Genomic DNA, 14,479 nt, shown 5'->3' with positions numbered 1-14,479 from the left:
TTTAAATAATAGACAGTATCCGATTCTCCTTCTAAAAGATGATCACTTAGATATTTAAGTGAGACATTTGGTTTCTGTTTTTCTAGATAAGTCTCTTTTAATACGGTCTAGACTTGATCTTGTTTTGGATAAGCAGCTTCATGATGAATGAAAAGATTCATTCAGATTAAGGTAGAATGAAGGGCACTTGCACACGTATGAAGTCCCTAATTAGGCATGTAGCTAACTACCTTATTTAGTGCATTCCAAGATATATATATATCAATTCTGTCTTTGGTAACTGAAAAGGAGAAAGTAAGAGATTAAAAAAAAAAAAAAAAAAAAAAGGAGGTCTTTCTCCTTGAATTGTGTCTACTCCTTTGTCAAGGATTTCACAAATCAGTTGCAAGGGACCTCTGGAGATCATCTAGTCCAACCCCCTGCTAAAGCAGGTTTTCTACAGGCGAATTTTGACTATCTCCAGAGAAGATGACTCCATGACTTCACTAGGTAGCCTTCTACAGTGCTCTGGCACCCTTAAAGAAGTTTTTTTTTCCTCATGTTTTCTCATCCCAGCATTACACAAATGAAATGACAGTCTTTTCCACAAGAAAATACACTGAATAGAAACTTTTCCTGCTTAGTTCCACTAGTATAGACTATGTTTACATTCAGGATAGCAAAAGAACAGAATTTTGCTTTCTTTGTAATGGCAGTCTAATACCAATGACATACTTTCTAACTCTAACTCTAAGGCAATCAGCTAGTGGGGTTTCAAGTTTGTTTGTTTGTTTTGTTTTGCTTTTTGTAGTTTTTGTGTGTGGTTCGTTAGTTAGTTTTGTTGGTGCTTTGTTGTTGTTGTTGTCATAAGTCCTGTGTGTCATAAGCTGGCTACAAGCTGAATTACTTAAACATTTTAAAACCGACACAAATGCAGAGAAAAAAAAAAAATACAGGTTAAAAAAAAAAAAAAAGTTATTGCTATTCTCATCACCAATCTCACACAATTTTGCATTTCTCTTTATATTGATTACTTGTAAGAGTTATGAATTATTTCTCACAAATCTTCTGCTTGTACTTACCTTGGACTATACAGGCACCCAGGTAGGCAGCATCAGAAAAACAACACAGCAAACGGCCATGGAAAATATCCCTTTTTATTTGCTGGTTTATAATGTATCTTAAATTTTTAAAAAAAAAAAAAAAAAAAAAAAAAGCAAATAATGTTGTATTTTTCTATAGCAGATTAAACTGAAACCATCTGTGCAGCTATTCTGAATCGTTCTCTTGCAACTTGAAATGTCAGGAAAAGGTAATGAGAAACCACGGGCAAAACTAGGTCTTAAACAAAAGATTTTTTCTCATGAAAAATGAAATAATGGCAGCCGAAGTAACAAATTCCCACTAACAGAAAGCATGAAGAGTATTTGATTAGAAATGTACAGCTCAAATGTACTGCAATGCTCATTAGCAATGTGAAATAAATTACACTATTTCAGATTTTCTTGAGCAAACCCTCTCTCATTAAATACAGCTTCACACACCATATTGGCCACGATGGGAACAATTACTTCCTCTGCCTTTCTTAAACCTGTGAGGGATCCTCACAGACATTTTGAGGCACCACACTCCCTGGGCAGTGCACGGAGCCGCAGAGACCTGCCTGAGGGAAACTGCCAGTTCCCTTCCTCTTAGGACTTGCTCCTCATAGAGCAGTACTGATGAGAGGAAATGGCTCATTCCAGTTGTCCCCTCTCTCCTGCCACAGGGCAGGATGATTTAGAACAGCAATAGGAGAGGTGTGGCTGGCAGGCCTTCTCTTTCCCTTCTGCTTTCCATCCTCCAGAGCAATCTCCCAGGCCTGCTTGGCAGAGGCCCAGCATGCAGCCTAGCTGTGCACCCACAGCCACTTCCCCACTCACGTCCCTAATTACAGCTGCACCACATAGCAGTTTCACCCCATGGAAAACACAACATGTGAGTGTTGTTTTAGCCAGAAAAAGTCAAACAACTCTATGGTTTTAGCAGTGTCAGTGGATTCAGCTTATCCTCAGCAGGTCCGCTGATGCAGGGAGTCCTGTCCAAGTTTAAGCTATGGCATAGCCACTAAAAATGCACTTTACAAATAACACTGATCTCAAGAACATTTCAACCAAGTTGCTTGGTTCTGTGTGTACTATGAATTCCTGTACCATGCAGCTTAGGTGAAGACAGGAAAGGCGAGATAAATTTGCCTCCTTTCCTTAGACTGTTACTAAATGCTACATAAAAACAGGACTATCGCAAAGAAAAGCAACTTGTTTTCAATGTGAACACATCCTTTCACTGTACTAAAGCATTACAAACTTCTGCTGAAAACTTGCTCTTCAAGGCTCTTTACTGCAACACCTGTTTTTCCCCTGTAGTCTCCACTCAGTAGCTAACCTGTTTTACTTCCATAATTTGGCACAGCTTGATTGTACATAGTTCTGAAGAGAATATACTTGCAACATGGTGAACCAATGGCATCAGTGAGATGCAGTAAAAATTTTTGATTCGCAAGGAGAGTTTACTGAAAAACACTGAAACATACACTCATTTAGATACCAAACAGAACCTTAGCAAATGAGTGTCTCTATATTCTTGTTCTAAATTTCTTCTAAGTTTTGCCAAGGTGAGTCATCAAGTTGCAGTTCTCTAAAGAGCTACCATTAACTTGAGGCCAAACTGTATTTCCCCTTTTAAGAAATGCTGAAAAAGCCACCTAGGATTTCACAGCATGTCTTGCTAGTCTGTCATAAGGTCAACAGGTATCCAAAGACACTACACATTGATGGTTTCTGAGTTTAAAAATTACTACAAAGAGTTAAGAAAGCAAGCAGGATTGTGGAAAAGCATATTAACCTGTTTCTTCCAATTCACACATTCAGACATAAAGCTGAGATAAGAACTGTGAATCTGAATCTCAGAATTGCACCAGGTACATCTCTCCTGCAGGATGGATGGTAAGAAATACCATCAAAAATAAGTATTTTGTAATTTAAAAGAAGAAAAATTAAGCTTTCCAAGAAATTATTTCCTCTGTAACAGGATCATGTACCAATACAGTCAAATTTGAGCCATCCATCACCATTATCTTCAAAGCTAAGGGAGAATGGAAAATCCTTCGGAATTTACTCAAAGCACGTATTCAAGAGTCAAAACTCGCTCTCAATTCCTCCATTTAATACAATGCAACAAAATAAGTTAGATTCCTGAACTGAGATGACAGGAATTCCCTCTCTCCCCCATAGACAGCAGTTTTATTTCCAAAATACACATACATTAATTTAGTGTAATTTAAAACAAGTTTCTTTAATACAAGGAGTTTGAGTCACTGTGATATTACACTGGCACTTAGGATGAAAGATGAGAGCAGCAGCAACAGAAACCCCACAGAAAGAGGCCAAAAAACTCATTTCTATGCATTCCACTAAAATTCCATGAAGATGAACATGGGTGTTTGGGTGGGAGTGTGCATACATGTGGCATTTATAAGAAAACAGAATAAAAAAATCACTGACTATTGCAAATTGGGCGGGATCATCAGAATCATCAGGAACAACTTCTAGCTCCATATGGAACCTCACAGTATTCAAACCCTGTGCCTGAGAACACTGTCCAAACACTTTATTTGACTCCAACAGACTTGGTGCCATGACCACTGCTCTGAGAAGCCCATTTCAGTGCCCAACTTGCTCCTCAAGTGAGGAGTGGCACAGCTGACACAGCTCCATGCTGTTCCCTTGGTCCCTGTCGCTGTTACAGAGAGCAGAGCTCAGCGCTGCCCTGTGAGGAGCTGCAGCCATCATCAAGCCTCCCTTCAGCCTGCACTGCTCTGGGCTGAACACACCCAAGGACCTCAGCTGTTCCTCACACACTTTGCCCTCAGACTCTTCACCATCTTTGTAGCCTTCCTATGGATGCTCTCTCATAGTTTTATGCCCTTCTCCTATTTTGGCACTCAAAGCTGCACCCAGTGCTGTAGGTGAGGCTGCATAGCACAGAGCAGAGCAGACAGCCCCTCCCCATCCCCGATGGCAGTGCAGGACCTGCTGCACCCCAGGTAGTTGGCCATTTGGGCTGCCAGGGCACACTGCTGCCTCATGTGCAACTTGCCAGAACACCCAGATCCTCATTCCACAGCAGTGCTTACTCTCACTCTGTAAATACATCCAGGGTTATGCCACCTCTGGTGCAGAATTCAGCATCTGCACTTTTTAAATTCCATCCATGGTGATTGCTCAGCCTTCTGATCTGTCAAGAACTCTCTGCAATGCCTCTCTAGCCTCAAGGGACTAAACAGCTCCTTGTGAGAATACAAGAAAAACTATTCAGAACAGCAGCTGTGGAGCAAGATAAACAGCAGCTCCTCACAATCCGGTGTCATACACAAACTTACTTACTTACTTCAACTCTTGCACCCTAATCATTTATAAAAATATTGAAGAGAATTGTCCCTAAAATGGAGCCCTTGTAGATTACCACAAGTGTATGGCCACCAGCCTGATGGAATCCCATTCACTATAAACATTGTGAACATTATAAACAGACACTGAGTCTGACCCACCAGCCAATTGTTTACCTACCATGTTATGTTTTTGTCTAGCTCTACAGTGGACATTTTGTCCACAAGAAGACCATGAGAGACAGTATCAAAAGCTTTGCTGAAATTCAAAAAGATTACATCAACCAGTTTGCCTTGGTGAACTATATCAGTAATCTTGTGTAAAAAGAAACTAAGTTCATTAAACAGGACTTTCCTCCTGTGAACCCATATTGGCTGTGACAAAAGACTGCACTGCCTTTCAGGTGTTTTTTAACAGCTTCCAGTTTAATCTTCTCCATACTTTTGCAGAGGCTAAAGTGAGACACATAAGGCTTAACTTTAGGGAAAGGAACATGGGCCTCAGAACTAATTCTTCCCTGTCCTGGGATTATAGAGCTGAACTCAAACAGTCGTGTAGGCTAGCTTCTGTCACAGAAGTGGTCCATAAATCCTATTGATCTGTTTTTAAAATGTGTAATTCCTAGCACTTGCTTGTCTGAAGAAGTAGCTCTGTTTATATTTTCCCATAAATGAAAGGGGGTTTGTTTTTGCAATGTTTCAATTGTTTTGGAACCAGGATCTGTTAAATTGTTCACTTGTCTTCCTACTTCATTTCACACACATTCTCACTACATGAAGAATTTTTAAAACAAGAATACTACATTTTTTTCTGCCACTAAATTTCCATGCTACTGTGCTGTTGCATGCTTTTGACCACTAAAATCCAGGTAAAAAAACTAGTTGTGCCCTGACATTTTTCAGAAACTTTAATCAAATGGTTCTATACTGCACTTTCAGAGAATGATTTGACTCCTAGAACAAAAGCCATTTAAAAGACAGAAGGTAGCAGTCAAAGGGAAAAAGCAGCACAGATCGCAGTTCCCAATAAAGACTGGAAAAATTGTTGGCTGGGACACCGGGAAAGCATCTGAGCTCAGAAAAAGGGCAGGGAAAAATACTAATGTCCATGCAGATTATAAATGCCTTTTTTTTCAGAGATCACCCACAGAGCAAACTGCAATGGATACTGTTCATCTTCTTCGGGCATAGCAGCTAGGACAGTTTAGAACAAAACCTAGACATTGTGGAGTTCTCCTGAAAGGCAATAAATGCACTTTGGACTGAAAGTCAAAGTTGTGAGCTTTGCAAGAATTTGTCTCAACCTCAGACGTTTTCTATAATCTTCATAAAGTAATATATGTCCAAGGTCAGCAAACAGCTAACTACTTACTTCAGTAAGGCTTATGTACGTATTTAAAATTGCCTACACTCAACAGATTCAAATAACTTACAGATTCAATCTGTTTTTTGCTGCTTCTTGTCTTTCCACCACTATGTTTTTGCAAGCTTTAGCACAATTTATAGCCTAATTTACAGTCCTGACTAAGAACTAAGGCTTACCAGCAAGCCAATAAACTTATGCTTCTAGAATTTATGTTCACAATCGTCTATCATCCAATAACCTCACTTCCATCTATTATCTGTTTGCAATAAATATGACTCAACTCTAAGCCAAGTTCTTTCTGGAGCTGTGGATGCAGAGTCAGTAACGCCTATTCTTGTTTTCAGGTATCATGTTTCCAACTGTTTAATTGTTACCTGTTTATGCACCCATTTAAGACATTCAATGAAGCAAGAAAGCTTTCCCACAATTACAAGCTGTGGTTTGTTTACTTTGTGTTTTTTTATCATGTGTTTAAAGTGCTTCACTCATTCTATTACAGTAACAAGCATTTCACCCAGAGCTGCCACAACCTTCCCTGCCAGTAGACATGGGTGTCTAGAGAGACACCACAAAGTTTCAAAAAATCTAGTCTCAGTAATGTCCGGCTTTGACTGTTCTGCTCTTTCCCAAGCTACACTGAATACTCAGGCGCAGAGAGCAGAGTGCAAAGGCTTTGTTTATTCCTGGACTGGGTGCCCTCCTCACACAGCAGAGTTTTATGAGTTCTTTATGTACACCAGCCAGGACAATAATTTTGCATCCTGTCTTCTACAGTTGATGGTATCAGTTATGCTGCTTGAAGTCTAGTTTCATGACAAAGTATATGAATCTAACCTAAGCACTAATTACTACATGCTAGTATCTAATACTACAACTAAGAGATATCTGTTATTTGCTTTACAATTCCACCTAGATAGTAGGGCTAATAGTAAAAAATACATATTCTCTAAAGAAATGTATTATTTGCCTACTTACAAATATTTGTGAAGTATTTTGATAGCTTAAAGAAAAGCAATCATTCAATTCACTGTTTATTAAACACATTTTCATATTTGACAGATAGCTCCTGGACTCAGCACAAATAGTCTCTGAAATTATCAATTCAGTGTGCAGAAGCAGCCAAAAAACAAAAAAACAAAAACTGAGAGACATTGAGAAAAATACTGAGAACGAGACAGAAGGACATTGTGCAGTTTCTTTAAGTCTTGGTGTAATCATACCTTAAATGCTATACCACCTCTTCTCTGCATTTCACAGAAGACACAGCTGAGTTTGATAAAGAGAACAACTAAAACAAGTGAGAGGATAGAGCTCCCCTTACAGGGAGAGTTGAGGGGGGAACGAAATTGAGTCTTACGACACAATGAAGGCAGTGGGAAGAGTGAATGAAGAGCTGCTAATTACCAAATCCTCCAGTAACAGAGCTCAGAGACATCAGTACAATCAGAGGGTTGTTTAAGGTATATGAAAGAAAGTACCTTACACAACGAGTGAACTGACAAAAAAAGCTGCCGAGACAAACAGTGCTATCCAGTCCAAAAAATAAATTGTAAGGCAAATGTGCAAGTAACAACTCCAAAAAAAAAAATCATCAAAATGAAGAGGCAGGCATGTAATTGTTAAAATTTCTAAAAGCACAACTGAAGATACCTAATGGAAGTGAATTTTTATGGGTAGAAAAAGATCATGACTTTGCATTCTTGTTTTTATGGAAAGATGTGACAATTTTATTCAAAACACTTACAAAATGTCCGTATTAATAAGCACATCACAGTAATGTACAGCAGCTGCCCTTTCAATTCACCTAATTAGCCATAACCCAAATCCTAGTAGAGAAATGAGAAACTAGGAACATTGTCATCATGCCTTAAAAACATGATCTTTGCGTTCGGACATGAGAAATATCAGTCTATCCCCTTTCACACAGAAAATGCCAATTGTATGATCCACCCACAAATATCTAACAGCAAAAGTAGCAGGAGCTACCTTGTTAATTTATTTCTGTAAGTGACTGTCAACAGTTTACAGGCTGATTTGGCCCAGTTCTGTGACTAGCAGGGCAGACAGACCCGTGGATCTGCACCCTGGAAAGGAAAAAGGGTAGAGAGATGGGCCCAAAACAATACAGCTGCAATGATCTGAAGAGAAACAAATTATTTTACTAAATAAGATTGGAATGCCAAGGCCTTTTACCTGTTCCTCCTGAGCAGAAATGGTAACAGAGCAGCGAACAGTCCTCTGGGGGATGTAGTAGTTGTTGTCTTCTGGGACAGGTACCTGGACCTGGAGCATTAACTCTTTAACTACCAGTGGACTACATGATTTTATGATGTGGAATACCAATAACCAAACATCATAAAATCATGACAGTGCTTAACTGTCTTTTCCATTAACAAGCATCTCTAGGAAGAATCACTAACCTTTTTGCATGCTCCGAGGGATGTTGTTCTAACGCTAAAAATGCAGCACCATTCCTGGTAAAAAAAGCCTCAGAGAAGGTCTCAACCAATAGTATCACCTTCTATAAATAAATAAATATGGAAAAAAAGTGATGATGACTACCACATGGATCTAGCAATAAATGGGCTTGTCCTGGCTTTAGACCTGGTCAGGGTCTGCATTACTACACATGATCTTTCCTTGGGAAAAGGAAAAAGCTTGAAACATTACTGTTTAGCCAACTGTTTGACAACACAGGTTATGTGGGAAACAATTAAAGAACAAAGGAATGGGAAGAAACAGTTTACACCTTCATTTTGAATAGCAGATTAATAAAAGCCTCAATACAACACAGGAATAGATTCTTTTCTGATGCAGAGCTGCATCTTCTCAGTTCTCTTGCATTTCCCTAAGAGTCATAAGAGGAACTCTGAACCTCCCAGCTCTGCTTGAACCATGGGCACAAGCTTCACCAAAAAAATCCAGAAGTCTAATGGATTAATTTTCTTGTTTATTTTTTCCACCCTGAATGCTAGCTGCAAGCTCTTACTAACAACTCATTCACTTTTAAGACTATGGTATTTCACTGAGAGTCCAATATTACCAAAGCCATAAACTCATTGGATAACTGCTAACATGGATTCCACAAAGCCAAAACAGACAAGTGCATTTGCAGAAGCTTTGGAATAGCTACCATTACAATGTGTATTGTGTATTGTATTCAGCTGTCTCAGAATAGCTGAGAAGGGCAATCAGAGCATTTAGAGCGTTTAGAGTTATTCCTAAATTATATCAGGAACAGTTTTCTGCAAAACAGGTCTACCCAATATTAGCTCATTTTTTGAAGGATTAGTTTATTGCAAGACTTTAAACTTGCAAATATGTAGTTCGATACTCAAATACCACAGAAGCATTAATGGCCACTTTTGGAGGGAAATGTGCCAGGCTTTTCCAGCAAAAAGCAGCATCAAGTATAGCTGATTGCAACAGGGCTAGTTAAGCCCTGCATGCATGCAGCAGTACTGTTCTTCCTCAGTTAGACCAGCTCACTCAGGGCTCTTTAATTTGCCATGTTTACATCCCCACAGTCTTTGCTATTTTATATAATTTCCAGTAAAGCATTTTTCATCTGCTTCTCTTCTACCAAGTACCTATAACACTGTTTTATGACAGCCTAGTGATTGAAGAACTGCTTGGATTAGGAAGCATGGATTACGAAAAAAGTGCCTGATGACAGCTAGTAGCAATAATCCATCTTTGGTTAATTCCACGAGCTACTAACCCATGACCTGTTTTTTCTACAATAATCATGGATTATTGTTGATACCGTATTATCTGCAGCATTTTAGATCAATCCCTTGGGACCTCAGATGACTTCATATTTTCTCATTTTAATTATGCATACACAGTATAATGTAAGGATTTAGAGATAACAAGGCATGAGTCCTTGGGCTACTTTATTATATAAGAAAGAAAAAACAGATTTATTTATTATCTAAACAAGAAAAGAAGTAAACAGTAAAAATCTGCGCCCATGTGCAATGGGTCCTGGGACCCATCTGTTCACACTCCCTTGTGTGTTCACAATCTGTTCACATGCAACATCTCATGCTTACACAGCTGTGGACCCTCCCAAGGCTCTGACTTGTGATCAAAGAATAGTGAAGAGTAGCACAGAGCAAAAACATCTGCGCTTTACAGAAAGAGCACTGGGATGCTGTTTGTACAGCAGATTGAATGGCCTTCATAGTTACAACTTCCTTTCACAGCAATTTTACATTTTTGCATGTCAAGCCAGAAGAATAATCTTAACCCTTACGGTGAACCCTGTTTGCTCTCTCCATGAAGATTCTCATGCTGTATGCAAAAACAACCGACATGCAGTGCAGTAAAAGATAAAAAGATGCAAAATAAAGAGTAAAGAAAATTAACAATACTACAAGTCTATGTATCAAGTCCACCCAGCCCCGTGGAGAGTAAGTCAGAAAACAGGTTGCAGAGTAGATGCTGATTTAATGAGAAAGAAATAGAACCTATGTTTTATGGGTATGTGTGGCAGGAAACAAGCAAGATGTGAGAGCCTTATTATACTGCTTATATACTTATATTATACTGCTTATTATACTGCTATTGCCTAATTAAAAAAACTGTAGTTATTAATCTCAGTTAGGGATATTAAGTGAAGTCAGTTAAATGTTATTTTCAAAAACTGAGGTGTTTTGATCTGAGTCCATTTTGTCCATAATACTGTCAGATCATCTGTAAGAAAACTACGGATTTATCATTCAGAAAAGTCTGAGGTCACTAGATACTACCTGAGACAGAAGTCAAACTCAGAAAGATTGTCCATAATGCAGAGACCCCCCCCCCACTCTTATCACTATGTATGGTGATGATAGATATGTATATATAATACTTATCACTCAAGTATTTCTATTTAAAAGGTTACACAAACTATTCAAAAACCTACATTTGCTGTTTGCATTGCAATCTGCTAAGCCTCCAGTGCAACTGAAATTAATTTCAGAGACACACTCAATTGTGGCATTAACCAACTGCAGAATACACAGTGATCAAGGACCACACAGAACCTCAGTGTCCAGGAATACGTTGAAACTTTATTCCAAGTTCACAGAATTTCTTATTTAGCACGGCTTTATCTCAAAGTGCTTAAACATCCTGCAGCACACATTGATTTTATTCCAAAAGCATGGAAGTTATCATTAATTAAAAAGAGGGAAGATGAAAGAAAGCAAGTAGAATGGTATAATGTGACTAACAGTATTCACACATGTCCTGAACAGTGGAACTAAATGTAATGACAGGCAACTGCATGGTTCAGTGCTTTTCCCGGGGCATTCCCAGTCTCCGAATATGTGGTGCACGTACTTTCAGATTCTTCCAGCTTTTTTTCCCATATATTATAGACAGAGAAGTGACTTCAGCTAGGTTAATTTTCTAAAAACATCTCCTACAGAGCAGTAAAACAACAGAATACCTCAAGGATTACAGTCCATCCTACCCAAGGCAGGTGAGAAATGAAGCAGCAGTAATCCAAGGAAGAGAATATTCAATTTTCTTTGCACTAGAAATGTCTGAAACTCTTTACTTCATACTGTCTTCACAGAAATTATACACTTTATTCCATACACACAGTTTCATGTGCCAAATATATGATTTTTATATCAAATACAGCTCTTTTAACCTGCTGTACATCTCCCTGATGTCTCTAAGATACTTCATTGAAGATTTACCCATATATGGCTTTTGCAAAGAATATATTGACAACAATTCACTTGGGGTATTTAGAAATGGTTAATTAATATTCTGGATAAAACAGTAATGTGAAAATGTGATAGGATAAGTCCCACTGTCTTTTAATTTCTTCACCTAAGTGGGGACTGTGGCACCCATCAGATTTCTGAAGCAAGAGAACTGCCCTGTGGTACATTTAGGCATGTACAGAAAGAGAAATGTAAATGCACGATTTTACTGTGACTCATCTGACCATAAATACAGTTATGAAGTTCAGCAGCTTTTAAGTCAAGGAGTGGCAATATTACTAATTTATTTTGAGATCATCTTAAGCACACGCTGCAAAGAACACGTGATAAGGGCAGAGGTCATAAAATTACAAACAACCCCTGCCACAAAAAAACATGCTGAACAGATCATCAGCCATCCAGGTTTCATAATTGCCCTCTGTCAAATATTAATTGGCATTCTTCTTCTTGTATTTCACTTGTCATTGTAATTAAGAAGAAGAAAAAAAAACAAAAAACTCCAATCAATTTAGAGCATTATCTTGAATTTGACTTCCTCCTTTAATCAATGAAGCAGACTCTCAGTGCTAACTTACAAGACTTTACACTTTACTTGCCGATTTCATGAGCACTTTCATACCTTGTTATTGTGTAAGAGACCTGGGCAGATAACAAACAAAACTATCTAAACAGCAACAGCAGGAAACTAGAAAGCTGATCAGATACACAAATGCATCATGCGCAGTAGGAGAATATACAAAAAAAAGATTATTTCTCTGTTTTAAGACAATCTAGTACCTCATTAGTAATACTCTAACAAAAGATCAAAAAACATTTTTCAAACAACATATTGACTTCAAATTGGTTTTTAAACTATTCTAGCAAAGACTAAAACATACTGACAGCACAATATACATCAGTGAGCTAATTCAAGGTGCTTTGTGTTTTGATGAAACTTCTCCTGAGTGAGCATCCAAGTCCTAGAAAGTGTAAACTATGTCTCATGAAAAGTAAAATATTCATTCAAGGGCAAACATTAACAAATACTGAAAATTCCTTGACTTCCTGGTTTACAACCTGTTCCCTCAGCTAAATGTGATTCGAGATAAATAGTTGTAATACGAACAGGATGTTCCAGCTGCTCTATACAAATTGTAAATTTACCATTCAGGAGAATGCAAGCTGTTCCTGAAACTTTAACTGCAAGATCAAGGATAATGGGTTCACTGCTATTCACAAAGTGACTTGTGAACACAAGAATTTGCAAGCGTTGGCGAAAGTGTCAGTGGAAATCCCAAAACAACAAGTGCTTCATTGCTCTGTACTTCTATAACACACACTAGTTAGCGGTGCGACCTGCTATCAACATGATAAGGGAGACATACAGTCCTGCACAGCTGATGCAGAGGTCAAAAAAGCTGCCACCTCTTTTCCTCAATAACTTTCTTGAAAAATATGCAGAGTCACGGAATATTTACTAAGGCTAGAAGAAAGGACAGAAATCCCATTCAGTAAGTGCAGTTGAATTGTTGCACGGGTGTATCTCCAAAGCATTGGAAAATTCTATATACGCAACAAAACTTCTAACATAGCCATACATTAAAACTAAATATAAATATTTATATATTTATTAAACTAAATATAAATATTTTTCAATTCTACATCAGTTTTCTAAAGAATGTTGGTTCACAGTTTAAAAATACCATAGGGTTTTTGGTTCTAATGAACAGACACTTCAAATGGAAAAAAACAAACAAAAACAGAAAAAGTTTCAAAGTTCCTGTTGAAAGAGAAATGTTATTGAATTAAACTCACAGCTTGTTTCAGACACATACAAAAGAAAACCTAAGAAACAAAAAGAAACTTATTCCAGTCCAAAATCCTTCCATGCAGAAATTAGCGTAATATTTGCCAACCACTGATCACTGCTTCTCTTTCAGAAAGTTTTTTTACCAGCATCACTACTTCTCTGTATGTTAGGAAAAGTCCCTTTAAGATACTTTTAAAAGTCCCCAGGTATACAATAAATAAAAAAAAGATTACCAATAGTGCAAGCAGTGCATTTCAGCACAATGAGAACCCTAGTCTACCCAACAAGCTGTCTTAGTTTGAACTTGTAAAAGAATTCACATTAAATGCACAGAAAAAATAATACCTGGTGAGCTCTTCTTTAATCTTCAAGGGTTCATGAGGGTAGAATTTCACTCTAAAGCACATGGTATATGGTGGATGAGCTGAAAAATCATAAAGAAAAAGCATGAGAACAGTAGCAAATAACATTGCCTTAGCCGCTCTGAAAAAGTGGCCTCCAAGAGTCCTACAAAGAAGCCTGTATGAAGGTTAGCTCTGAAGAATCAGGCAGGGAATTAAAAAAAATAAAATAAAATAAAATAAATGCACATTAAAAGAACAAAGTAAATGACAAAGACAAAAGGATGTGCAAAATGCAAGCAATCTACGCAAATCAATTTATACATGGTTTTGCACTTGACAAGCAGTACCAGAAAAAAAAAAAAAAAATTTGAACTGCTCTTTATTTTTATTTTTCTTTTTTTTTTTTTTTTCTTTTGGCAATTTATGAACAGGAAGAATTTTTATCTAGTTACAGTAAGGTATGAAGATGTTATGAATAATTGTTTTTTCTGGCAATGATAATGCTAAGATAACAAAAATAGAAGGAAACATTAATTAACTTTAGCTAAGGAAGTTAGAGAAAGAATTGTTTCTGTTTTCAGTACTTAATAAGACCCCATTATCTACTTCTATCACATCAGCCACGGGCCTTAAATACATTTTATACGCTTAGAGAGAAAGGCAGAGAGAAAGAAAGGGAGGGAGGGAGAAAGGAAGGGAGGGAGAAACAGTAAGAGAGAGAAGGAGAGAAAAAAGAGAAAGAGAGAAAGAGAAAGAGAAAGAAAGAGAGAAAGGGAGAGAGAGAGAGAGAGAGAGAGAAAGAAAGGAAGGAAGGAAGGAAGGAAGGAAGGAAGGAAGGAAGGAAGGAAGGAA

General features: G+C 37.8%; 1 protein-coding gene across 1 annotated transcript in view; it reads right to left on the bottom strand.

Moving 5' to 3' along the window:
* Positions 1-13,707, bottom strand: part of LOC122157425 (FERM domain-containing protein 3-like) — a gene marked incomplete at both ends in the record, with an annotated part of 43,111 nt that extends 29,404 nt beyond the window's left edge. Inside the window, 2 exons of the mRNA XM_042813062.1 lie at positions 1,062-1,159; positions 13,629-13,707. Coding sequence (XP_042668996.1) covers positions 1,062-1,159; positions 13,629-13,707 — 177 coding nt within the window. The remainder of the gene's footprint in view (positions 1-1,061; positions 1,160-13,628) is intronic.
* Positions 13,708-14,479: the final 772 nt, after the last annotated feature.

Source organism: Centrocercus urophasianus, unplaced genomic scaffold, assembly GCF_019232065.1.
Source record: "Centrocercus urophasianus isolate 14NV4802_14NV808 unplaced genomic scaffold, USGS_Curo_1.0 seq_1364, whole genome shotgun sequence".
Taxonomy (NCBI): domain Eukaryota; kingdom Metazoa; phylum Chordata; class Aves; order Galliformes; family Phasianidae; genus Centrocercus; species Centrocercus urophasianus.
The sequence above is the reverse complement of the archived record's forward strand: the minus strand, read 5'-3'. Positions and strand labels throughout refer to the sequence as shown.